The 27,733-nt window shown below is 48.1% G+C and overlaps 2 protein-coding genes across 2 annotated transcripts in view; one reads left to right on the forward strand and one right to left on the reverse strand.

The window, feature by feature from the left end:
- The first annotated feature begins 35 nt into the window (after positions 1-35).
- Positions 36-12,722, forward strand: IAH1 (isoamyl acetate hydrolyzing esterase 1 (putative)). The gene is given in 7 exon segments (XM_082643176.1): positions 36-135; positions 2,075-2,127; positions 6,347-6,495; positions 8,731-8,892; positions 10,810-10,931; positions 12,306-12,482; positions 12,484-12,722. Coding segments are annotated over 7 exon segments (861 nt in total). The 5' UTR covers positions 36-54; the 3' UTR covers positions 12,601-12,722.
- An 89-nt stretch (positions 12,723-12,811) lies between these two features.
- The window catches only part of ADAM17 (ADAM metallopeptidase domain 17), a 54,662-nt gene continuing 39,740 nt past the window's right edge, over positions 12,812-27,733 (reverse strand). The window contains exons 13-19 of the mRNA XM_082643175.1: positions 27,559-27,662; positions 22,862-22,996; positions 21,373-21,503; positions 20,537-20,615; positions 19,700-19,788; positions 17,983-18,033; positions 12,812-14,579 (exon numbers count right to left, since the gene is read on the reverse strand). Of these exons, the coding sequence (XP_082499301.1) occupies positions 14,220-14,579; positions 17,983-18,033; positions 19,700-19,788; positions 20,537-20,615; positions 21,373-21,503; positions 22,862-22,996; positions 27,559-27,662 (949 nt within the window). The 3' untranslated portion in view covers positions 12,812-14,219. The remainder of the gene's footprint in view (positions 14,580-17,982; positions 18,034-19,699; positions 19,789-20,536; positions 20,616-21,372; positions 21,504-22,861; positions 22,997-27,558; positions 27,663-27,733) is intronic.

The raw sequence follows: 27,733 nt of genomic DNA on the forward strand, positions 1-27,733 counted from the left end.
CTGCTCGCCTCGCCCGGATATCCGGCGTGGCCCCGCCTCCCGGCTACCGGGACAATGGCGCTGTGCGAGGCGGTCGTGTGCGGAAGCTCTCTGCTCTGGCCTCGGGTGTTGCTCTTCGGCGACTCGATCACCCAGGTACCGCCGCTCGTCGCCGTCCATTCCGCGGAACCCGGCTCGGCCCCCATGTGGCCCGGTCTCTTGGGCGTCCTCGCCGCGCCCTCGGGGGGGCGGCACCCTGGCCGAGAGCCGCGGGCCAGGCTTCTTCGGTGATTCCTGGCTCTCCTCTCCGCGCGGGAGGGGCCCATTCCTCCCGACTGTTAGGAGGTTGTCGGGGCCGCCTCCCTGCACCCCGCTTCCCCAAGGCCTGGACGCTCACAGAGCGTCGTGTCCCCGCCGCCTCCAGGGCCCCTTCGTGACACCCTGGCAGTGGTTCATTTCTCGGTGTTGGTAGCTTCAGGGAGGGTGACATCTTCAGGAGGGCAGCGCGGCTTCGCAGTACTGGACACACGTTCCGTTTAGTCTTAGGGGGCCTGTTTGACGGATGAGACGAAGTGCAAGGAAGTTCAGGGACTTGTCCACGCCACGCGCTGGGAGTGACAGGGCCTGGGCTGGCCGCGCTTTCCTTTCTGTGCCATTTTTCATAGGGATTTTGGGAAGACCTGGCACGTCGTTTTCATCGTAGTGTCTTCCCGGTCAGTGGCTGTTGTCCTTTTCCCTGAAAGGTACTTTGAATTTGCTCACAGCGGGAACAGTGCTTTGTGTGCCACGCGGAGCTTCCTGGGGCGTCACCTTGCACAGATCCCGGCGGCGCCTGAAGCACTTCCCGCAGTTTCGTACCTCCCATTCCATGCGGAAAACACTCACCCCCCGTGCTTCCTCTGATGGAACATCTCGCCGCTCTCCTGAATGAGATGCGGCCAAGTGATACCGACCAGGGTTCTTGGCCTTCCCAATCAGTAGAAATGGATAAGAGGCCAGTCCAGAAATTCAGGCAGGGCTTGACTGCGCTGCAGGAGGGGAGCGAAAACAAGTAACAGGTTCCCTTGCTCCGCGCCCCCCAAGGGACCCGAGCGGAGGGGGGCGAGCTCGTCCCTTACATGGGGTGAGGGTAGGGGTGTGTCCAGGGGTCGGGCGGAGGGGCGGCTGAGGTGTTTCGCCCACCCCCTGGCGGTGTTGAGCGCAGGGGGCGCGCGCAGGACCCTGCTTTGGCTCTCTGCTCTTCAGAAGTAGCAGTTGGGGTTTTGGGCCTTTTTTGTGTCTTGTCCATAATTTGCCCCAGCTGCGCAGGGACGCAGTTATGTTTAGTCCCTTAGCGTTTCTTTGTATCTGTTGCTGAAGGAGGAGACGTAGGTCCGGGGCAAGCTCTGCAGCCGAGGGCCCCAGGTCCCAGATCACCTTTTCAGCCAAGATTATTTCAACTCTCATTCAAGGAAAAACAGGTGTTCTTACTTCAGGGCGGGGGAGTACATTTTAAAAATTACCTTCCCATGGTGTTTTTCATTTTGTTTTGTTTTATTCTTCTCACATTCAGACATGACTTCCTAAACCAGTTTTCTGTGTGCATGCCAACAATTGGTAGCATTATTTTTAGGCATCTAGGGCAGTAAGGACTCTCGAAGTTCCATGGGAATGTATATCAAAAAATAGTCACCCTGAGTTCTGTAATTAATTTCTTTATTAAGTCTTTCAACTACGAAGAGGTAGTGTAGTGTGGATTTCACTTCCTAACTGAACATACAGTTGATTTCATCTCTTGTACCTAGATTTAAGTAGCTTTTCTAGATAACAGTGAGTCTAATATAGGTCTCAATAAAATGCAGGTGATAGTGAGTCTAATGTAGGTCTCAATAAAATGCAGGTGATTGGCTCAAATCCAATTGACACGGAAGAAAACTACCTCTTGCTTCCAGCGTGCTGCTGAGGTGTAGCTATAGTAATCCCTAAAACGACCTCGGAGCAAAGCAAATGGTGAAGGCCAAGAAGTCAGGGAGTACAGAGAGAAAACAAGAGGGGCGTAGCTGAGCAATGTGTCCTAATTACATTGATAAAGAGTAATGGGCTTTTCTTTCTTCAGTTTTCTTTCCAGCAGGGTGGCTGGGGAGCATCACTGGCTGACAGGCTGGTCAGGTGAGAATAGTTTCTAGATTCCTACTTGAGTGTTTATTGATGGAGAAGAGAGTGAATGATGCAGCTTGAAACAGTAAGTTCCTCCGTTTTTGTCTTTGCAGGCCTGTCCTAGTTAGTGTATATAAGGGGTTGGGGGAGAGAAGCGCAGCACTGAGGTTCAGTTAAAACTTTGCCGCCTCATGAAACCAAACCCTAAAAGTTGTAAAATGTATTAGGGGCTTGGATCCAAAAATACAGCTGTTCACTCTCTAAACTAGACAAGTTCTTTTTCAGTTATGGTGGGTACGATTTAAATAATTAGCAAGGAGTTCAATTGAAAGAATACAAAGTATATTCTAAAACCAAAGTTGGATTCATTTTTGGATAGAGATTCCCCCCCCAGATTCTCTTTATAAAAGGTATCAGATATATAAAAAATATTTTAAAGTATGTCAGATTAATAAAAAAATAGTGATGATTTTGGTATTCCATTTGCCAAATGGAAATCATTAAAAGGGAAACAATGTTCCAGTTCAGGTGCCAGCGACTTTAAAATACTTCATGTTTATAGTCTCATTTAATCTCTACAACTGCCCAGTAATACAGTGATTTATCATCCTCCTATCCATCTTATAGCTGAGAAAAATAAGGTGGAGAGAGGTAGATAACAGAGTCACACAACTAAGAAGTGTCAGGTGGCCTGGCCCCAGAGCCCAGGATCCTCCGGCTCTGGGGATGACAAGGCCCTGCTCTCCTGTCGGAGGGTGAGTCGGCTGCTGTGCGCTGCTTAGTCCAGCGCCTGGCCCGTGAGAAGTGCTCCATAAGTGCTGGCTCTTTTTTTTTTAATAATTCAGTACCTGTTTAATTAGTCCATTAACCTTTTCTGATCAAATAGAAGATATGGAAAAGCTAAATAATTATTCAAATGGCCTGAAAAACTGCAGGCATCACAAATGTTTCTGCAGTACATAATGTTAGTACTAAAATCTTGTCAGAATTGATTGTTTACAGGTGTGATTGCTAGAAGACCATTTAATTAGCAAGTGGTTATTTTTCAGAATTGAGAGTAATTATAGGAAAAGATGAAGCTGTAGACTGTGTGGTCTGTTAGGCTTTATCTGTGTCACTCTTCAAAGCATCTTGTGACAGCAGGCACAAAACCCAGCGGCCACCGGGAGGCCTCAGCCGGGTGAGTCCCGCCTCCCCTCTCCTGGGCTCACTGCCCTCGGCCAAGCCCGCGAGAGCCCGTTGTGAACCAGAGTGGCACCGCGGCGCCTCCCGTGGGCGGGCGCGCCCACCTTCCACCAGGCAGGCCCACGGGAGAAAGCAGGAGGCCGTGTCGGGAGGGGCGCGCGGCAGAGGGGCCGCAGCTCCAGCCCAGCCCCCCCCTTTCTGTGCCGGCAGCGCCGCCCTTTGTCCCACACCGACGGCTGCCCCTCGGAGGAACGTGGTCTTTAGCCACGTTGACGCTGGGGTGAATCTTCTGCAGACCCAGGCCCCGACTGTCTGCTTCAGCCACGTGCAAGGCCCAGAACTGACTTGATTCAGTGTTTTAATTTCACCTAACTTCCAAGTTTGAGGGTTATTAAGAGTCACCTTACTGTGACTGCCCTTTACTGCCTACGTGGAGAGCAATAAATTTAAAATATGCAATTGTGTCCCATAGTGACGTCCTTAAGTTTTAGCTTTAAATAAGATCTTTGTATACTCAGTACAAAAAGCATTTTAACCATTCTTAAATCCACTTAAATGCTTTTAATTTACTGATATATTTTCATCAGTCTTTTTTTAGCCTTATCCAAGTATTTCTTTAACCAGAAATCCGTATTTGAAAGGTTAGAAAAAACTCACCTTTTTCAGTTTTTAAATGCTTCTGTTTGCTTTTAAAGATATGCTCATGCCTGTTTATAAAAACCTAATTTACTTTTTTTCTGGAAGGCAATCAATCTTACAGAGCCTGGATGTTCTGGAAGGAATCTTTTAGTTAATTTCTATCTTTTTCCCAACTTCATCTGGACTTAAATACCTGTTATTAGCCAAGAATTCATGAAAAACCTTTCTTAATTCTCCAGTTTCTTCCAGCCTTTTGAATAACTTGGGCACTATTGATTATGTTATTCAATCCAGAGAAATTCAGATATTCTTCCCCTTTCAGAAGGGAACTTTAACACTTTCAACCATGGGCCTCACTAGCAGTTTTTTTGGTTCACAGCCTTATAATAATGATATATATATATATTTTTAAATCTATAATGGCTGGCATTTATTGAGCTCCTTGTACGTATCTGGCCACTACATTACTTTTAATCTTCACGTATCCTAGCAGATTGGGTATTAGTGTTCACCTCTCACAGCTGGGAAGACTGAGGCACGGAGAAACTAAGTAAGTTGTCAAGGCCTCCTTGCCAGTCGAAGGCAGCGAGATCCAGGCACTGGCTGCTCTGCGTCACTGGTCACTGCCACAGCACACAGGCCTCAGGGAGGGAGCTGTTCTGCCTCTTGCTTTTTTTTTTTTCTTCCTTTTTTTTAGCGGTACGCGGGCCTCTCACTGCTGTGGCCTCTCCCGTTGCGGAGCACAGGCTCCGGACGCGCAGGCTCAGCGGCCACGGCTCACGGGCCCAGCCACTCCACCTGCCTCTTGCTTTTTAAAGTGCTGCCGTATGTGACTGAACCACTAGATGGATATAAGACAGACTGTCCAAATTCTAGAGTGTTCCATTTTAAAGTATTCTGGGTAGAGGCTTTAAAATGGCTAGTCAGCATTTTGTAATCGTTACACACTAAAGACACGAGAACCACACTTAGAAATAAATGTGGCTGAAATTTTGTTGCCCCCAAGGCTTATAAATGCTGAGAGCATTCCGAGGAGCGTCAAACCGGAGTCCCTCCTGCTGTTCTTTGGCCTCTGGTGCTTGGCCTTTGGCCTGCAGTTATTTCTTGGTGCCCTAGCTTCTCTGCTTAGTTGCTTATATGTAGGAATTTGAACCGTACACCAAAATTAACCACATCAGTTTGCTAACCATCAGTTGAAGTCGGAGATTCATTGGGAAAAAAATTGTTTTTAGTGGACAACTTGAAACATCTACAAACCTACCCGAAGTCACAGCTACTCAGTGTTGGAGCAGGGATTCTAACGCAGGCAGCCAGCTCAATTTCCATAGTTTGTTTTTTTCAGTATAGCATACAGTACTGTGAATCAAATCATATATTTTTAAGAAGGAATAAAATGCCCGTTAAACTGGTTTAAACTGAAACACAACTAATACATATTTACTAAAACTACTGAATCAAAACCACCGGGTAATAATGAGAACCGTGTGTCAGTGTAGTTTGTCACCTGTAACAAATGCACCCACTGGTGGGTGGTGTAGGTCGTCGGGGAGGGGGGCTGGGGGTTAGAGGAAGTCTGTACCTCTGCTCAGTCTTTCCGTAAACCTAAACCTCCCCTTAAAAAACGGTCTGTAAATTAAGTCTCAGGAATTCCATGTACGCTTATCCCATTAGAGTTCCAGCTTATTGGTGCCTTTCTACCTTTAATATCTGCCTGCTGTAAACTCCATTTCAAAAGTACCCCCCTGACCATGCATGAAATCAGTTAGTCTGCATAGCCCCTCTGTTCATTATTATTCGTAACCTCTCTCGTCGAGGAATGGGATGGACTTGCTACATCTTGGAACCATGAAGGGAACGAACATGCCTCAACTCTGCTGCTGCTCTGATCTTACCAAAGTGACACCTGGGCAGCGGCAGGGCCGTGGCACAGAGTGGGCACTGTGAGCCCAAGCATACCCTCCCACACGGAAGCTTGGCTACACGCGACCAGAAATAGTTCTTTGCTCACAATTCATCTTTTTTTTTATTTTTATTTTTTAATTAATTTATTTTTTTGGCTGCATTGGGTCTTCATTGCTGTGCGCGGGCTTTCTCTAGTTGCGGCGAGCAGGGGCTGCTCTTCGTTGTGGTGCGCGGGCTTCTCATTGTGGTGGCCTCTCTTGTTGCGGAGCACGGGCTCTAGGCGCGTGGGCTTCAGTAGTTGTGGCGCGTGGGCTCAGTAGTTGTGGCCCTCGGGCCCTAGGGCACAGGCTTAGTTGCGGCGCACCGGCCTTAGTTGCTCCGCGATATGTGGGATCTTCCCGGGCCAGGGCTTGAACTCGTGTCTCCTGCATTGGCAGGCGGATTCTTAACCACTGCGCCACCAGGGAAGTCCCTACAATTCATCTTTAAAAATTTTTCATTTCAGAAAATGCGATGTTCTGAATCGTGGATTTTCAGGTTACAATACCAGATGGGCGAAAATTATCCTCCCGAGGCTAATCCGGAAGGGGAACAGTTTGGACAGCCCAGTAGCAGTTACAATTTTCTTTGGTGCCAATGACAGTGCGCTAAAAGGTAAAGGCATTCTTGTTTTCCTAGTTCAGTTTTAATTGGTTTTTTCGTTACAACAAACTTAAATTTATATACTTTTTTCATCTGTTTACCTGTCTCTCAGTAGGTAAAGTTTTGCCAAATTTATAATGAGTTCCCTGAGTTTACCTCCTTGTGTTTCTTCTGGCTTTCTTTAATGTCAGTGAATTTTATTCCCGACTTATTTTCTACATGCCTGGGTCGTCGGCAGACCTAAAATTTCAAGCACTTGGATGTTTTTTAGAGTCCAGTAGTGCTGTGCTCAATTTCTAATGTTTCTTTCTCTGTAGTTGATGTAGTTGGCAGCAGAGGTCAAACTGGACACCTTGCCGTGTGACTCACACTGATGGAGCAAGGGCAGCTCAGGGCAGCAGCAGCCCTGACCCAGCACAGGCTTGACTCCTGGGCGGTGGGAAGCAGGTCTGAACAGGAGACGTGTCTCCGTATTTTTGGAAGAACTGCTGCTGTGACTAGAGGCACAGGCCTCTCTTCCTTTCCTACTTGTGAAAGGAGAGCCCTCGGCATACAGGAGAAGAGTAGTCAGCTTCCAGAGGCTTCTCCCGTGCCCCACCCCCGTCACGTGACGTCTGCTATTAACAGGCACACGGCCGGGCCTCTCAGGTGAGGCTGGAGAGAGGGAAGGAAGCGACAGCTGCCGACTGTGATGCAGGGAAGTCTGGCGCCTGTGAGATCAGAGACCACAGGTGTCGGTGGAGACCAAGCTCTCCAAAAAAAACCCAGAAGTTTTCAAACAGGTGAATTTCTATCTCCAATTTAGGGCAAGGAGAAATACTTCCTAAGTATAAAAACTTAGAGGAACTTGCAGTGGAGGAAACTGCAAAGGAAGAAACAGATTTGTGAAATAAATTAGCTATGTCAGAAACACTATTAAAAAAAGAAAATGACACATTAAGGAAAATGTTTGCAAAAGCATGAGACAAAAGGTTAATGTCTTTAATGTAGAAATCAATTAAGAAAAATATTAACTCCAGTTTAAAAAACAGGCAAAGGCAGGAACAGGTAATCGCAACAGGAGAAACTTAGTAGCCAGTACACGTTTGAAAATGTGTAAAAACGTCTGTCATCCAGAAAATGAAAACTGAAGCAAGGAGTTTTGGTTTTTTGACTCTCAAATCCATGGTTTCAAGCAGTAATACTTACAGCTGACAAGTGTGGAAAACAGGCACTCTTACGGTACTGGTGGGAAAACTTGAAACCTTTCTGGAAAGCTTCCCTAGAGACTTCCCTCATCTAGAAACCCAGCCTAAGGAAACACCTAGTATGTCGTGCAGCCGGGTATATGTGTAAAGATTTCTATGCACTGTTATTTATAGTAGCAAAACATTAGAATGCTGCACAGTAAGGTAACAGAAGCATCTGTTGTGGTCACCCGACAACTGAACGCCATGTTTTTGAGGGCTGTTTGTAGGTACGGAAATGCTCATAATGCTATGTGAAAAAAGCACAATATGGTCGTGTATCTTCAGTGTGATCCCTCCTTTTTTTTTCTTTTAAGTCTCCAGATCTGCCTGGAAACGACTGGAAAGAAGTATATGACCAAGTGCCACCAGGGGCCTTCTGGGTGGCAGCATAATGAGTGCTGTTACTTTCCTCCCACATTATACTCACGCGTGGTTTGCACATGGCCTGCAGGGGGCCGTGTGTGAGCCTGTCCAGAAGGAATCCTTTGCAGTGACGTTAGCTGTTGCTTAGTTTATGTATTGAGGGCTTCCTTCTCGGCAGGCACCTTGCTCTCAGTGCCTTTCACACTCCGTGGATGTAATTTTCACAGCCACCCTGTGAGGTGGACCCTCTTGTCATCCTCGTTTTACCAGCAAGGAAACGGAGGTACAGAAAGGCTGATCGTTTGTCCGAGGGCACGTGGCTGGCCAGTGACAAAGCCGGGCCAGAACCTGGGCAGGCTCACCGCCCAGCGCAGGTCTTACTTAACAAATTCAGCCTAATTGACTAAGAACCCCATGCCCAGTAACGGAGGAAAGACGAGAGTGCTTACAAGGCCCCGAGCCGGAGCCTTCGGAGTCTGTTTTATGTAGGACTCTGTACTCGAACTCTTCCCCCTTCCCTTTCTGTGCTTGGCGCTAAACAGTTCCCTAGCGACGTCACGAGTTAGGCCCACTTGTGAATGTGCGTTAACCTTAACTGCCATCGCTTACAGCACATCTGCATTTGGGCTGAAGTGTCCGCGTTCCTCCCGAACAGGTGAGAACCCCAAGCAGCACGTCCCCCTGGAGGAGTACGCGGCGAACCTGACGGCCATGGTGCGCTACCTGCAGTCTGTGGACGTGCCCGAGAGCAGGCTCATCTTCATCACGCCGCCGCCGCTCTGTGAGGCCGCGTGGGGACAGGAGTGCCTCGGGCAAGGTGAGCGTGGGTGCAGCAGGTGGGACCTGGTCTCCAGCCTGGGGCCTCGGCTCCTTGGGGGCCTGTGGGTTCCCGTCTGTCTGCTTTAGTCACAGAAGTTAGAGCAGAGCTCCCGGCATGTCGTAGCGTGACACAGAAAAGGATTCTGGCCGTGCGTGAGTCAGGCCCCGGGCCTGGTATCTGCCCGACTCCGGGGTGCACAGGCCACCACCGGGGAGCGTGCTGAGCAGCCAGGGGCTGCAGCTCCCGCGTGGCGCTGAGGCTCGGGCTGGCCATGCTTTGACGCTGCCATCCTCACTCGGGGTGTTTTCCTGACTTCTGAACGGCAGGGGGAGGTCGCTTTGCCCATCTCCGCCTGCACGTGGCCCTTTCTCCGCTGCCTCGCCTCACCTGGGAGCCTGCCTTCGGCAGTGGGACCTTTCACCCAGATCCGAGGCTCCTCTGCAGGCTCACCGGCACGCGCGCTCAAGCGCAGGGGTGCTGCCAGCGTCACTGGTGGTCGAGTGACGGGAGGCTGCTCCAGGGCTCGCCCGCGCCAGGGTTCTGGCTCCCGTCCTGTCCCCACCAGCTATGCATCTTGGCACCTTTATGTGCTATACCGGGACCTGGCCAGGTGCGCAGGATACAGAGATGACTAGAACCCAGTTCCTGCTGTTGGGCTAGCAGGGGAGCTAGGCCAGCTGTCATCACGTATTTGCAGGGCGCCGTCACGTAAAGAGGACGGAACGCCGCGCTGTTAGCTCCAGAGGGCAAAGGGAGGACCCCCGTGGGCATCATCAAGGGCGATTTTAGGTCATAATGATCGCTTGTGAGGTAGAAAGCCGCTCCAGGAAACATTCACGCTGAGCCTGGACGGGCACAGGAGCGCAGCCGGAGCTCAGTGCTGCTCACGTGGCAGGTCACAGCCCACGCGTGGATCGTGAAACCAAGTGAGTTGTGACACTTTTTAATGGACTATACTAGACTAGAAAAATCTGTATCTAGAATGCGGTGGGCACGTCTCATGAGACTGCGGCACTCTTGCAGACGTGCGTGTGATGAGTCCTGCTGTATCACTCTACCTTTAGCCAGGTTTATGACTTTGGACCATGCGTGGTTCTCCCGTGGTCCCAGGTTAGCAGATCAGCGTCATCTGGGAACTTGGTAGAAGTGCAGATTCTTGGACTCATCCCAGACCTGTGGAAGCAGAAGTCTAGGGGAGCAGCCCAGTGCACCCTCCCGGTGATCCTGTTGTAACTGAGTGTGAGAATCCCTGCACTGCAGTGGCCCCGTCGCCTACCACAAATACAGTTTCACTGGATGACAGCCAGGCCCATGGTTTACATGTTGTCTGTGGCTACTTTGGAGCTGTGACGGCAGGGCTGAATAGTTGCCCGTAAAGCGTGTCTCCTGTCCAGCCCGTGGCAGAGAAAGGTTGCTGACCCCCAGGCTGGCCTGAGTGTGACCTCTGTGCTCCCTTCCAGCTCTCGCCTTCTCTGGTCCAAAGTCTACAAGTGAACTTTTCCACTACGTGGCTGTGGCTTCTCATTACACATAACAACTCGGGCCTGAGCCCAGCGGTCCTCCCCACCGTACCCCATGGCAGTCACCTGCCCGACTCCATTCGCCTCTGGCCTGCCCTCTAGCCAAGCCGCTCAGCTCCCCCCGCCTTTTCTGCCTCTGTGTCTATTCGGTGTCCTCTAAATGCCCTCCGTGGCCCCTCATCCCCGTCGTCCTTGGTCCTGTGCTGGGGAGAGCAGCACACTAGTGACCCGTGAGGCCCGTCCTTGTGTCCCCCAAGCCCCGTGGCTGGCCCACTTCGGGTCTCTAAGCACACGCCCGTTCGCTTGAACTGAGAAACCCTCCAGGTAGTAGAACTTGCACAAAGACCAGCACTTGGGTTTATCAGTTGCACAGTGGATTTTCTCTTCTCAATAGGGTGCAAATTAAATCGCCTCAACTCGGTCGTTGGTGAATATGCCAGGGCGTGTTTACAAGTAGCCCAAGACTGTGGGATTGATGCACTTGACCTGTGGACCCTGATGCAGAAGGACAATCAGGTAGAGTGGCATGCTCAGTCCTGTCGGGTGAGTAGGATCCCACAGAAGTGACCACGCTGTGCACCGTCTGCCTGGAGCAGCTCCGAGTGGGTCAGACAGTTGTCCTTGTCACCAAATGGAATGAAAACGTTGGCTGGAGCGGAGAGGCTCCAGGACCGCCTGCAGACCCAGCACCTTGCTTGGCCGGGTTCTGTACCGGCACCCAGCAGTTGGCACCGTGCTCTGGGAACCCCTTTAATAGGAGTTGGCATGTAGTGAAATGAATGAGCAATAAATGGTTCATATTTAAGAACATCCAGGCCAAGTTTTGTAATATGGAGAGGGGGAAAGTTAAAAGAGGCAAAACAATGGCTTTAAGTAGAATATGGTATTAACTAAAATTCATATTTTGAGGTACGGAGTTCTAATTGGTTTAAAGCCAGAAAGCCCACTTACAAATGTAAAAGGTAAAAAAGCCAGTCCCCGTGCAGAATGACAGCCTCCTGTACAGTTAAGTACACGTGCGCTCATGTGGGACCCAGCAATCCCACCGCAGACGAGAAGGCCGTGTCTGTCTGTGTCCTCTGCACCCTGACTGGACCTGACCCACCTTGTGCGTTCCCAGGTCGGGAGCAGGCTTGGCCACTTGACCGCTGAGGCAGCACCACGCTCCCACCTGAGATGGTTTGGAAGAGTAACGCTGCTAGAGAAAAGGAGACTGCAGACCGCTGGGCTAGTGGTTCTTTGAAAGTCCTTGTAAAGTGACTGAGCGTATTAGGAGTCCAGAGCTGGGAAAGGCCTTCCTCAGCGGTCATCTGACCTAAGAAACACAGCACAGATGAGAAAACGGAGGCCCGAGAGGAGTGCTGCTAATCCGAATCCCTGGTCTGCAAGTCATGAACCAGCTCCAGGTTCTAACGGATGGGGGATGGGCGGAGCGCCTGCGTAGGGAAAGGATTCTTTCCCAGAGGAGAAGGGGCTCCAGGGGTGGGGCGTCTGGACTCTGGATGGTACACAGTCTTTTCATCTAATACTGTGCCTGTCAATTTAATTCCTAGACTGAGAAGAGTCAAACAATTTGACACACTGGGTGCTGAGCTCTTGTAACAAATTTTTCACTTTGTTGGCTACATCAATGTGCTATACTCACTCATTGATCTTCTTCCTTCCGTCTGCTGACCTGGAAGGACACTTCGGCTCAGGCGCTCATTAATGGTGTGAGGTTCTGTGACGCTCCATGTGTCATATGCAGGCACTGTCCCTCCACAAAGGGCGTGGGAGCATTTGATGAGCTAACGCAGCACCAGAGGCTGCTGTTCAGGCCGGGGACTCGCTGCCTGGGGCCACAGCTGGGAGACCAGCCACCCCTTTAACTGCGTTCTCTTCCCCTTACAGGACTTTTCTTCCTATTTGTCAGACGGACTACATTTATCATCAAAAGGAAATGAGTTTTTGTTCTCCCATCTTTGGCCTTTGATAGAGAAGAAAGTCTCTTCCCTGCCTTTGCTGCTCCCTTACTGGCGAGACATAGCAGAAGCAAAACCGGAACTGAGTCTTCTGGGAGGTGGGGACGACTAGTCACAGAAAACCAAGTCCAGCTGTTAATCTACAGAACAGGAAGTCGCCAGTGCACAAAGACCCCAAGATAAGTGGTCAGATTCTTTTCTCAAGTTTAAAACTTTGCTCATGACCCTTCAATAAAAATCACCAACATCTGCCACCAAGATTAATAAACGCGTGGGAATTTTTCAGGACAGCTTTGTACCTACAGGTACATCGTGGTTCGATAATAAATATTTATTATTGATTGATTGATGCAGGTGTCATCAGTGCCACAGCTACAGAATATACCCTGAGCAGCTTGTTAATTTTATAAATGGAAAAAAGGTAAAGACAGTGTTGGTGTTTTAAAAAGTCACAATTTTATAAAAAATGGTTTCTTACACTCAGCTGGGAACCATTTCACTCTCACACATACACCCACACACCCCCCTCACCTTACATCAGATTGCAAAAGTGTTCTCTACAACACAAGAACATTATGACTAGTTAAAAGACAGCAAATACCACAAGGTACAAGTTCAAGTATTAGTGTAACAGGCATCTGCATAACGAACATCCTTAGGAAAAAAGATACGATCTGTCACAGGTTTGGTTGATTGCTCTCAAAGCTTACAAGTTATCTCAGTTAAAATGTGTTCACTGGTGAGCACATTTCAGTACTTAGCAGGGGAAAGAAGCTTTTAAAGGAAATCAGAATTCAACCTGATGGTTTCTATCCTTCACACAGTAGATGCAGACCATACTGAAGCACTAGATCAAGAAGTAACGTGGGTCAATACCAAGGGTTTTCTAGCAATCAGCTGTGTGGGGAGAAAGCCCCAGGCCAGCACATCACACCCGGTTCTTTTGGCAGAAACCATCTCCTGTGTGCTCCTGGCCACGAGTGTTTGAGAAGAGGCGACCATAACTCTCTTATTCTGAAATAGTTCAGGCTTTCTGAATGGCGAATGTTTTAAGAGGATGGTGACAGTATTGATACATGAAGATACTTCAGAAACACACAAAAACTGCCCGCTATCTAGGGTCCTAAAATGGCAGAATTCTGTAGATTCATTGGGCTACAATTTGTAACCCTCACTATAAGCTAGATTGTTTTAATTCTAGACATTTAGAAATTCTTAACTTAGAATTAAGAAACATTAACCCAACTTATCCCTAAATTTAGCAGTGTAATTCCCTTCTTCTGCTACAAGTTCTAGGTAATACCTAGAAACAGAACCCACATTTTGGAGACAGTGTATACACTGGTTTTATCTCCCTTTGTCTTGAAGGCAAAAGAATAAATCAATCTATCCTGTGTTCCAGTTATCCTCACAAGAAACGGCTGAATGCCTCGTTATGATGTTCACTGGATCATTACAGTGTTTAAAAAAAACTGATCATCTCCCTAATCAGTGCCATTCTCAATATAAAAAGTTAATTTACAAAAATGTAAATATTCATAACCTAATCCAGCTGTAGTTTCTGCTTTTGCGTCAGAGGTTGAAGGATATCTAAAAGATCAAAAAAACTAAAACCTGAAAGCCTCAAGATAAGCTAGATTCACCTTACCTCTTCAGAAGGAAAAGGGCCTGACCACACAAGTATTACGTATGCGAAGGAAGTCCAAACACATGACTGGCATCTGCTGTGAAGTCACTTCCTTTTTTCTCCCAAATCTTCACAAAAACTATGCAGTGATTTGAGGTCAAATCTATAAAAATATTCTGCACACAGAAGTCAGAGAGCTCGGGATGCGGTCCTGAACTAGCACTCAGTTTCCTTGCTGTCAATGCGGTTCTGACGCTGCAGCTTAAAGGACGAGGCCTTTTCACTTCTAGTGACCGGATGGTCTGTGAGATCCTCGAACGATTTGGCGGCCGCACTGCTATTTGGGAAGGGGTCCTTCTCGAAGCCGTCCTCGTCGGCGTGCGAGTCTGTGCTGGGGTCCTCCTGGATGGTGTCCATCCGCTGGTGGTCTAGCTTTGGGGCCACGGGCACCGAAGGCGCGGGGGGCACCGCAGGGGCGGGCTGCGGGGGCTGTAGGCGGCCCGGGGTCAGGGGTGCAGGAAAGGGCTTGATGACGCGAACTGATGCGGAATCCATGCTGCTCAGCATCTCAACGTTCTGAAAAGACACAGAGTAGGTGCACTCCAGGTCCCACAGTCCCAGCCTCACCCGACAGATGGCTGTGCCCATCGGCGCCCTGATCCCCATGCTGGGGAAGGCACCCCGAGAAGCGAGTCGAGCTGTTGGCATTCAAGTCCTGACACACCACCATTTGAAGACCCAAAGGAGACTCGTGAGAAACAACGCTGTCAGGATCCCAAGACAGGAAAAGCTCTCTCAGTGTTAAACTAAGCCCGTGCTGAACAGCTGACCACTCAGGGCTGCGGGGAGGGCACCGCTGCTGCTTTCAGTCTCCATCCAAGTGACAAGCAAATGTTCACTGTCACTGTCATGAGAAGTGACCTTAGCATCCAACCTAGATCCCTCCTGCTGCAACAGGGCCTTCCAGCCAGAGAAGGCACCACTGGAAAGGCTGGTGGCTCTTGCTGGGGAGGCCAGTGCAGGTCTCTCCTCAGCAGGCCTCAAAACACAACCGATCACATTCTTCCAAAATATAGCAGAGAGAGGAACACTCCCAAACTCAATTCTACGAGGCCACCATCACCTTGATACCAAAACCAGACAAGGATGTCACAAAGAAAGAAAACTACAGGCCAATATCACTGATGAACATAGATGCAAAAATCCTCAACAAAATACTAGCAAACAGAATCCAACAGCACATTAAAAGGATCATACACCATGATCAAGTGGGGTTTATTCCAGGAATGCAAGGATTCTTCAATATACGCAAATCAATCAACATGATACACCATATCAACAAATTGAAGGAGAAAAACCATATGATCATCTCAATAGATGCAGAGAAAGCTTTCGACAAAATTCAACACCCATTTATGATAAAAACCCTGCAGAAAGTAGGCATAGAGGGAACTTGCCTCAACATAATAAAGGCCATATATGACAAACCCACAGCCAGCATCGTCCTCAATGGTGAAAAACTGAAACCATTTCCACTAAGATCAGGAACAAGACAAGGTTGCCCACTCTCACCACTCTTTTTTTTTTTTTTTTTTGCGGTATGCGGGCCTCTCACTGTTGTGGCCTCTCCCGTTGCGGAGCACAGGCTCCGGACGCGCAGGCTCAGCGGCCGTGGCTCACGGGCCCAGCCGTTCCGCGGCATGTGGGATCTTCCCGGACCGGGGCTCGAACCCGTGTCCCCTGCATCGGCAGGCAGACACTCAACCACTGCGCCACCAGGGAAGCCCTCACCACTTATTCAACATAGTTTTGGAAGTTTTAGCCACAGCAATCAGAGAAGAAAAGGAAATAAAAGGAATCCAAATTGGAAAAGAAGTAAAGCTGTCGCTGTTTGCAGATGACGTGATACTATACATAGAGAATCCGAAAGATGCTACCAGAAAACTACTAGAGCTAATCAAAGAATTTGGTAAAGTAGCAGGATACAAAATTAACGCACAGAAATCTCTGGCATTCCTATATGCTAATGATGAAAAATCTGAAAGTGAAATCAAGGAAACACTCCCATTTACCACTGCAACAAAAAGAATAAAATATCTAGGACTAAACCTACCTAAGGAGACAAAAGACCTGTATGCAGAAAATTATAAGACACTGATGAAAGAAATTAAAGATGATACAAATAGATGGAGAGATGTACCATGTTCCTGGATTGGAAGAATCAATATTGTGAAAATGACTCTACTACCCAAAGCAATCTACAGATTCAATGCAATCCCTATCAAACTACCACTGGCATTTTTCACAGAACTAGAACAAAAAATTTCACAATTTGTTTGGAAAAACAAAAGACGCCGAATAGCCAAAGCAATCTTGAGAACGAAAAACGGAGCTGGAGGAATCAGGCTCCCTGACTTCAGACTATACTACAAAGCTACAGTAATCAAGACAGTGTGGTACTGGCACAAAAACAGAGAGAGAGATCAATGGAACAGGATAGAAAGCCCAGAGATAAACCCACGCACATATGGTCACCTTATCTTTGATAAAGGAGGCAGGAATGTACAGTGGAGAAAGGACAGCCTCTTTAATAAGTGGTGCTGGGAAAAATGGACAGCTACATGTCAAAGAATGAAATTAGAACACTCCCTAACACCATACACAAAAATAAGCTCAAAATGGATTAAAGACCTAAGTGTAAGGCCAGACACTGTAAAAGTCTTAGAGGAAAACATAGGCAGAACACTCTATGACATAAATCACAGCAAGATCTTTTTTGACTCACCTCCTAGAGAAATGGAAATAAAAACAAAGATAAACAAATGGGACCTAATGAAACTTCAAAGCTTTTGCACAGCAAAGGAAACCATAAACAAGACCAAAAGACAACCCTCAGAATGGGAGAAAATATTTGCAAATGAAGCAACTGACAAAGGATTAATCTCCAAAATTTATAAGCAGCTCATGCAGCTCAATAGCAAAAAACCAAACAACCCAATCCAAAAATGGGCAGAAGACCTAAATAGACATTTCTCCAAAAAAGATATACAGACTGCCAACAAACACATGAAAGGATGCTCAACATCACTAATCATTAGAGAAATGCAAATCAAAACTACAATGAGGTATCACCTCACACCGGTCAGAATGGCCATCATCAAAAAATCTAAAAACAATAAATGCTGGAGAGGGTGTGGAGAAAAGGGAACCCTCTTGCACTGCTGGGGGGAGTGTGAATTCGTACAGCCACTATGCAGAACGGTATGGAGGTTCCTTAAAAAACTACAAATAGAACTACCATATGACCCAGCAATCCCACTACTGGGCATATACCCTAAGAAAACCATAATTCAAAAAGAGACATGTACCAAATTGTTCATAGCAGCCCTATTTACAGTAGCCCGGAGATGGAAACAACCTAAGTGTCCATCATCGGATGAATGGATAAAGAAGATGTGGCACATATATACAATGGAGTATTACTCAGCCATAAAAAGAAACGAAACTGAGCTATTTGTAATGAGGTGGATAGACCTAGAGTCTGTCATACAGAGTGAAGTAAGTCAGAAAGAGAAAGACAAATACTGTATGCTAACACATATATATGGAATTTAAGAAAAAAAATGTCATGAAGAACCTAGGGGTAAATCGGGAATAAAGACACAGACCTACTTGAGAATGGACTTGCGGATATGGGCAGGGGGAAGGGTAAGCTGTGACAAAGTGAAAGAGCGGCTTGGACACATATACACTACCAAACGTGAGGTAGATAGATAGTGGGAAGCAGCCGCATAGCACAGGGAGATCAGCTCGGTGCTTTGTGACCGCCTGGAGGGGTGGGATAGGGAGGGTGGGAGGGAGGGAGACGCAAGAGGGAGGGGATATGGAAACATATGTACATGTATGACTGATTCACTTTGTTGTGAAGCAGAAGCAAACAAAAAACCACAACTGAGAACGACTCGTGAGAGATACTTACACTGGGGTGGAACAGAGACAGCGATTCAAACTGCTTGTCCAGTTTCTTATCCTAGAAAGAAGGGCAGAGCGGCGTCACTCCTGCGAACAGTGCGTTCAGCGCCCCTTCCTCATGAGCCCCTCCTACTGTCCGGGGAAGAAAGAACTCAGAGCTGCAGGTGTACAAAGTGGGAGCAGGTTGCGCAGCCAAGCTTTAAGGGTTCTGCCCAAGTGTTTGCTCTGCACATCGAGGAAAGGTGTTTTTTGCGTTAAGTAAGGAAACAGGCGAAGTCTAAGCACTGGTGTCTGAGGCCCCGCCCCGGGCAGGAACAAGGAGGGCGGCTCCGTGCGGTGCGCGGGCCGTGAGCGCCGCTCCCGGAGGCCGCGCCCCAGCCCGCCGGAGCCGCGTCACTCCTCCCGGCCGTGTCCAGGGTCGCTGTGGCCCGAGCCCTTGGCGGCACCGGGCCTCGAGTCCCGACAGCACGCCCTGCACAAGGCTGGACACGCGGCCCGCCCTCCGCCCTCCGCCCCTGCCCGGGGCCTGGCTTCCAGCCCGGCCGCCCTGAACGGCCGCCGAGGTCAGAGACAAGCCCCTGCCCGCCTCCCTGCACAGAAATCGAGCATCAGGCCTCTCGGTCCACAGTCGTAACTCTCGCCGTAAACCACGCAGGTCTGACTCTCGGGTAAAAGCCACCGTAATGGACGGCACCGTCGCCCATCTGTCAAAGCCACCACCGCGTCCCCTTTAACACCGCCCCGCTTTCGCAGGGCTTTTCCTCGTGTCCCGCAGCCTCGCCGCCTGAGAGAAGCCGCCGTTCAGGGAAAGCGCGCAGCCGAGGGAAGGCACGGGGCGTGAAGACCCGAGAGCGCCCCCTGCCGGAGCATCCCACGTGCCCGCGGGAGGGCCCCGCGCAGGGCTTTCGGGCACAGGCCTGGAAGCCTGGCTCTGACGTCCTCGTCTCTACACAGCAGACAAGTCCTCCTTTTCCCACACAAGCAAGGAGAACGGATCTATGAGGAATTTTCTGGAGCAGGAAATTTCCGGGAAGTACAGGACCAGGCCGCCCAGAGAAGCCTCTCGAGCCCCTTAAGCCCTCCCCGTGACAGTGCAGGAATAAAATCGTGTTTCTGTGGACAGCAGGAGGGTCTGACTTAGGCGAGTCAGGCTGCCCGTAGGTCTTCCCTGCCCACTCGGCACCCGTTTCAAAATCAAACTTTATAAAAGTGCCTGGAGTTTCTCAAAGCCCTATTCAACTGTTAACTGTTACTCATTTTGAACAGTAAAGAAGACGGCTCCCTCTCCTCACGTGGCAGCATCTGAGGGAGCACCCCAGACGACGATGCCAAGACTGCAGACCAGACGGGGCAGCACGTCTGGAATGCTGCTGTTTGGCACCTGCTCTGCCACAGCAAAGTCAGCCTGGAGGCGCTCGTTTAGAAGCTTCACTCGCCAGACGTCCTGGACAAGCCCAGTTAACCAGTCTCCTGTGCTTAGAAGTATAAAACTCCTCAGAAATTATACATGAGATCAAAACATCCGTGCACAAAAAGTGTAATTTTTTAAGAGACCATTAGTTAATTTTACAAAAAATGCTTTCCCAGGGATAGCACCAAAAATGTCAATGGAAACAGGAAGTCAGATTTTTCTAAGAACAAATTTTTATCTTTTCCGAAGCTAACATGGTTCGAGTTGCTCAAAATTTTAATAAAATATTATTACTTAAAAACTGGTGACTTACCACACAATGGACCAGAATGCTGAAAGGAATCCAAAATATCAAGGAGAAAACCAGGACGGAACCTACGATGTTGTCTGCTAAAAACTTCCCTGTGAACAATTCCAAACAGTGAATTTGTCTTGACCAAGTACTTTAGAAATTGAAAATGCAACATTCTTAGAGTATTGTCCCGTGTCAAACGGCACAGACTGCTGGCGGGATATAACAACTGGGCTGGTACCGAGAAGCATTTCTGTGCCACCTGCGCTACACCCAGCCGTCCCCCCACACACGGGAGCTCTCCCCAGAATGGCCCCATGTGTTTGTGGAGAACAGATCACATCACAGGAGGGCCCACACAGTCCCCGGAGGGACAGTGCAGGGGACTCATCCTGGAGGAGGCTCCTACTAGGAACGATGCTTGCGAAGACAACGCTGATGCTGTCTGGGTACTATTGTTTTTGTGACTAAACCCTAAATTATGAGACACAGAGCATCCTTGCTTCTGCAAAGTCTGACGCCCACTTTTAAATAAATGACTCATATCAAGCAGGCTTCAGCTTTACAATCTATAGGACTGAAGGACACTTATGCTGTCACATGTTCATTTTTTAGTAAAGAAGCCAGTATTTTTACTTCCCTTGTCTGAAAATTTGTGCATCCACGCTACACAGGGGCAGACCTATAATGTGTCCACTTTTTTTTTTAGCCAACAAAGTCGTTTCAGAACAAAAGCAGTAACTATTTCCGTCTTCTATTGCACGATTAGGGCCTGTCAGTCTGAGACCACACTTTTCTAACATCATCAGTGAAATCAGCTCAGTTCCAAGCAACCACCCACCTGGGGAAACCACGTACCGAAAGTATTGATGCTCAGCTTGTCAATGAACTCCCAGAACCGCTCAATGACATCCTGCACTTGCTTCTCACATTTGCCCTGTGACGGAAAGCACCCGGCATTACCCCAGCGGCCATGCATTTAGAAGGAACATGGCTTCCTTCAAGTCAAACACATAATTAACACAAAAAGGGCTCCACTGAAACCAAACGGCCAGGAGAGCCATCTCTGACACACTGGAATGGGTACCTAAGAAGGCATCATTCTCTGTCACTGACACTCCACAATCAGTCCATTTTTATAAGTGAATTTAGAGTTACCAGAAGACAAAACTCAAGAAAACCAGTTTGTTAAAGATGGGCCAATTCCAGTAAGGACTGCACTGATCTCACACACACACTGCCAGAGAAGCCTCTCGAGCCCCTTAAGCCCTCTTCCGTGACAGTGCAGGAATAAAATCGTGTTTCTGTGGACAGCAGAAGGGTCTGACTTAGGCGAGTCAGGCTGCCCGTAGGTCTTTCCTGCCCACTCGGCACCCATTTCAAAATCAGAGCTTGCAATCCTGCAGAATTAGTGACTTTTATAATTAGCCCTGAAAACCATGTAAGTAGGACTCCCTGCCTCAAACTCAACTTTACCACAAAGTCCCCCAGGTCCTGCCCAGTGTCCTGAGAGCCCCTGGTCCTCTCCTCCGAGGTCACACGCACAGTACGGAACTAGACTCACACAAGGACAACGGATAGACATGCCAGCATCTGTGCTCTGGACCCCTTCCATTTGCAAAACCCAGCATTTACAAAATAAAAACTCCACATCTGGCTGTTAGAGAAAAAGCTGTAGATAAATAAATACTCACATTCATGTCACAAAATCCTACTGTACAGGGCTTCCCCTTCCTCAGAAATAAGTTCTTCTGTTCGGCGTCGACATAGGGCAGGCAGCGGCCCGAGGGGTCCCTGCAGCATACCTTGCAGGAGCTGTCGGTTTCTGGAACAGAGCAGAGCCTCTTAGACACGCGCCCTCCTCCTGCCGCCCCCTGCGACCCCGCTCCCGCAGGGGAGGAATCGCACTCATTTTCTATTCCAACAGCGAATAGCATCCAAGCTTCGCACCCCTCCCCTCCCCTCCCCCCGCCAAAGAGTAATTCCTGAGTTCAGGCTCCTCAGCCCTCAGAGAGGTAAAGCAAGGTAAAAACAATTTACACGGAAACGTTTCCTTTGAGAGATTAAAAGGCAGATTATTCTCTCTACTTCAAACCCTTCATAATGCTAAATGATTCCCTTCGTCCCAACGTTATTACACTGCGGGTTTCAATCCTTGGCTTCTGTTTCCAGCACACTCTGGAAAGCCAAGGCTCCAGCGAGAGCCAAGCCACTGTGACAGAACTGCCGGCCTCGGGTGCAGATCTGAGTGACCCACCAGCGACGGGGGCACCGCAGCCTAAGCACGACCTCTCCCCTCTGTGGACACCAACCTCCGACAGCACAGGGGGTATTTGGCACACATACAAACGTGTAGGAATGTCCAAAAGGTCAACGGGCCGTATAACTCGGGACAACCTTTACTTGACCTCTTAGGAGAAACTGAAATCAACCAGAACACAAAAACAAGCAAAACCACTTTAAAGGGAAAACAAAAACCTTTTCCTCATTCATTCATATATCAAGCATTTCCTGGGCATTTACTATGTGTGCTTCCAGGGCACCCCAAGCCTCTTGCCGCTCACTGAATAAATCATCTGGCGTTTACTGTGTGTTATCTTTATTTACACGTTATTCCACCTGGAAGAGCCGCTTGCTCCACTGTGTGGATGGTAAGTGCCCATCCCAGGGGTTCTGACTTCTGGGATTTTTGTTGTGAAAGCAGCAGAACTCTCTGAGGGAGGGCGGGGAGCTCAGAGCCCAGCCAGTCCCTCAGGCCCTTGCTAAGACCCAAGGGTTCCAAAAACAGTGTGGAAATCTGAGGACAAGGGTCCCAGAGGCCGTGGCTGAGAGGCCCCTGCCCCAGGCGTCTGGCAGGGGGCGGCGGCGGCTGGCCCAGCAGACGTCCCGACAGAGGGGGCACCCAGGCCTGGGCCGCGCCAGGTGGGTCCTGAGCGGCACCAGAGCTCGAGGCCAGCAGGAGTGAGGACGGACCTCCAGCCACCCGCCCTCCCGGAGTCCCCTCTGGCCTCGCCACCGAGTGGCCTCACGGTCTGAAAACGCAGCCACGAGGCAGACGGACAGGACGGCTCCCGGAGACGACCGTGGAAGGAGCAGGACCCGGAGGCAGCGGTCCGTCTGCGCACACCACCCGCTGCTCCCGCCCTCGCCCCGCTGCAAGGATGGGCAGGGCCACGTGCTCACCGTTACACGCGCAGGACTCCAGCCTCTGCTCCCGCTCGCAGAAGGGCACGCACTTGCCATCTTTACACTTGCCGAGATCCAAGCACACCGTGTCGTCGGCAGCATCGCCGGGAGGGGGGCACTCACTGCTGTTACCTGCAGCACGCAAAGGGCACGCGGGCCGCCCTGAGTCACGTGGCCCAGTTCCACAGGGCGGCCCGTGTCCCGGCAGCCGGGGAGCACCAAGGCCTGGCCACGCCGAGCACCGAGCCCCGAGCACCGCCCAGTGTCCATTCGGCCCCTGTGGCCTCGCCTCCGTCACTACTTACACGTGCCAAGCATTCTGCTTTTACCTTTATATTGTGAAACATAACATACATACAAAAGAATGTATATACAAAAGAGATCTCTACTACTATCACCAATAAAAGACACCTGTGTCTTGACTAAGACACCCTCCCTTGACCAAGACGCAAACTCCCTAGGAAGGCACACGACAATCCCCAAGCCACACGCCCGCTCCAACGGCCTCCTTCCCATGTACTCCATTTCTCTCTCACCTCAGAACCTGACTGTACGCCGCTCAGTACCCACAATGTTCTTGTCTCCACTCTTTCAGGAGGACTGGCTGGTTCCTTCTCACCCTTCAGATTTCCTCTCCTAGACCTCCTCTCTCAGCCGTTCTCAGCCACCCCCGAGGACCCTGCCCGAGCTGGCTGCCCCTCGCCCCCGCCGTGCTCTATCACCACACCGGATCCTCCCCTTCACAGCACGAGGTTTACAATTTACACCTATTCGATTACCTGTGGTTATTTTCTGTTTCTTACCACCAGACTGGTAAGCTCCAGGAGAGCAGGGACCAAAACTATTAATGAATCAGTGACGTCCAATCCCTGTCACACTGTAGATAAGCCACAAATACTTCTTAAATGAGTCAATGATTCTTAAGGACAAAGAAAAGCCAACCAAGGATGTTAAATTCGAGAGAAAGGGTGGAACGAATGACTCACTCTGGAAAATGAGAAGCACAAGCAGTTGAAAGTCACTAAAAGGGAAGCGAAAAACTACTGCATGGAAACACCACGGGCCTGGCCTTCCAACTGAGGAATGGAACCAATCCAAAGATTCGGACTCAAAGGTCTGTGAACTTAAAGGAATCTGCCCTGTTTCCTACAAAAGCAGCCTTTCATTAACTACCTAACACATATGAGACACTTGCTTAGGCTGCTACCTCTGCCTCTGGTTTTATAAAACCCGTTACGGGTGCTGGGCATTCAGAGTGCCAACGAGACTGTCTTAGAGCAAACTCACTGCCACTGAAAGCAAGCTCTGGAAAAAGTACAGCCAGTTCAGTGAAGGTTTATATTCTGTATTGTCACCGTATTTTTAGTATGTTATACTGCCCTCAGCAGAGACATAAAAAATGCTTTAGAATATCTGTTCTTAAAAGATTAAAATCAGAGTGTAAAACGCACAGGAAAATAATTAACAACACAGCCTCACCTATTTAACACGGTACTCAAAGTGGAGCACGCGTCAAGATCCGCCAGTGGATGCTGCAGCAGCGTGCTGGGCCCCGCCCCCAGAGCTGCCAGTTGCAGGAGGCCCGGGAGCGGACCAAGCATTTCCGTTTCTAACAAGAGCCCAGGTGACGCTGCTGCTACTTTGTATAAAATACCAAGGGAACAAAAAAGGCTGTTTGAAAAGGAATATCTTTTTTTCAAATTGTCCTACTTACACTTATTTAAAGAAAACACCTTTCTGTTATTACAATAAAGACAAACACTGAGCACAGCTAGAAAGTGTTTTTTAAAGACTGATTGAGATATTCAGGCTCTTGACATTTGCCAAACTAATGTGATGCTGACAGATCTCAGAATGTTAAGAAGCATGAGTAACATCTTCTTATGAAATGCACGTGTAAAAGCCGAAGGAAAAATCAAAATGAGATAAAACTTTGCATCCACTAGGATGGCTACAATCAAAAAGACAGGGGAATTCCCTGACAGTACAGTGGTTAGGACTCCACGCTTCCACTGCAGAGGGCACGGGTTTGATCCCTGGTTGGGGAACTGAGATCCCACATGCCGTGTGGTGCGGCCAAAAAAAAAAAAAAGACAGACAATAACAAGTGTTGGTGAGGATGTGGAGAAACTGGAACCTTCACACATGCTGGTGGGAACGTAAAACGGTACAGCCACTTGGAAAACAGCCTGGCAGTTCTTCAAAGGATTAAACAGAGTTACCGAATGACCCAGCAATTCAACAAAAGGATATATATATAGGAGAAATAAAAACATAAGTCCACACAAAAACTTGCACACGGGGACTTCCCTGGTGGCACAGTGGTCAAGTATCTGCCTGCCAGTGCAGGGGACACGGGTTCGAGCCCTGGTCCGGAAGAATCCCACATGCCGCGGAGCAACTAAGTCCGTGCGTCACAACTACTGAGCCTGGGCTCCAGAGCCCGCGAGCCACAACTACTGAGCCCACGTGCCACAACTACTGAAGCCTGTGCACCTAGAGCCCGTGCTCTGCAACAAGAGAAGCCACCACAATGAGAAGCCCACGCACCACAACGAAGAGTAGCCCCCGCTCACCACAACTAGAGGAAGCCCACGCACAGCAACAAAGACCCAATGCAGTCAAAAATTTAATTAATTAATTAATTAAAAATTGGGTGGGTTCATTAAAAAAAAAAACTTGCACACAAATCTGCACAGTATCGTTATTCACAGCAGCCAAAAAGCAGCAACAATCCAAAATTCATCAATTGATGAATGAATAAAAAAATGTGATATATCCATACAATGGAATATTATTCAGCAATTAAAATAAATGAAGGACTGATTCATGCTACAACACGGATAAACCTTGAAAACATTATTCTGAGGGAAAGAAGCCCACATATTGTATGATTCCATTTATATGAAACATCCAGATTAGGCAAATCCATGGAGACAGAAAGTAGATTAGTGGCTGTCTGGAGCTGGGATGATGAGGGGACTCGAAATGGTGGCTAAAGGGTGCAAATTTCTTTTTGAGGTGATGAAAACTGACTGGTAGGTGGATGCACAAATGTGAGTATACTAGAAACCACTGAACTTACACTTTAAATGGGCAGGTGGTATTATATGTTAATTGTATCTCAATGAAGCTGCTACAAAAATCAAACCAAGCAACCAAAGGGTACAGAAATTAGAAAAATACAAGATGGGATAGATACACCAGACAAACAGGAACAAGAACAACAACAAACAGGTAGCAGACTGAATATTAAACAATTTAAGTTAAAACAGTATATGTGTAACAGATTCACTTTGCTGTACATCTGTAACTAACACAACATTGTAAATCAACTATACTCCAATAAAAATTTTTAAAAAAAGTTAAAAGAAATCACAAGGGTCAAAAAGGAGCATTACATACTGATGAAGGAAAAGCAGATCAAGAAGATGTAGAGAATATGTCCAATCATGTACCTAATAATATAGCTTGGAGATTTTTTAAAGGAACAACTAACAGAACTACAGGTAATATTGATAATCAATACAATCTCAAAATTAGCTCCAGATAAAGTCCTAAATGTAAAAGGTAAAATTATGAAGCTACAGAAGCAGCTGTGGAAAATACCTTTATAACTATCCACAACTCAAAAAAATAAACACACAAACAAAATGACAGATTTGATTCAAGTGAAAGATTTCAGTTCCAAAAAGGACAACAGATAGGAGGAACGCATATGCAATGTTTAAACCAAATGGATTATCATAAAAGAACTCCTCCAAATCAATAATAGCAAAAATGAAATGCAATTTTAAAAAATGGACCAAATAAATGAACTAGTTATTCACAAAAGGAGAAGTCTAAATAGCTAACAAATGTAAAGAGATGTTCAAGAAAAATATAAATAAGAAGAAATCACTTCATACTCATCAGACCAGCAAAAACTATAAGACAGCCAGATAATACAGCGTGTCAGCAAGGACATCAGAATACAGGAACCTGGACCACTGACGGTGGCACTGACAAAACCCGTTACTGCTGCTCTAGAGAACGCTGGAGTGCCTCCCTCCACGACTAAGCAATTCCACTCCTCCATATGCACTCAGCAAGCTCTCAGAGCTCCCAAAGTAGATGTGTAAGGGTGTTCGGTGTAGTCCTATCTGCAGCATTAGGAGATAAAGGCAATCCAAGCAGCTACTGCTTGGCGAACAGATAAGTAAAATATAGTAAATCACAAAACTAAACACTCAGCAAGTGCCCAAAACAATGAACTAGATACAAAGATACAGATACACAGACAGAAATACAGGGCAATAGAAAACAGAGTTGTAAAAACATGGTATTGAGTTTTTAAAAAAATGATCTAAGGTAGAGTATCATTTTGGCACATTAAAAACACACATATACAGAAAATAAACACACTATCTTTCAAGGATATACACCTATCTAGGCAAATATTAGACACGTTAAAGCAGATGCCTATGAGGGGAAGGAGAATGGAAGTGAATAAAAGGGAATAAACAATGAAGAGAAATCATCACGGGCCTTGCACAGACCAATGACAAGTGTGCTGAGATCAACTCAACTCCGCACATGAGGTTAAAAAAAACGGCGGGGGGCTATATTCATGTGAATGAAACACAATCTTGCTTTCCAACACACACATACCCGTTTGAGCAAATTATTCCAAGAGAACCAACGGGAGGACATACCTGTGCAGTAAGACACGCCTTTGCAAGTAGCATTAATAGCCTCTTGGCACTTCTTCTGGGCCGTCTCGAACTGACAGTTTTTACAGCAAGGACTGTTCCTATCACTACAGAGGAAGAGCAGACAGTCCAGGTCAAAGGTCAACAGCACAGACCACGGTCACGCCACAGGGCCCTG

Source organism: Mesoplodon mirus (assembly GCF_964341445.2).
Source record: "Mesoplodon mirus genome assembly, chromosome: 14".
Taxonomy (NCBI): domain Eukaryota; kingdom Metazoa; phylum Chordata; class Mammalia; order Artiodactyla; family Ziphiidae; genus Mesoplodon; species Mesoplodon mirus.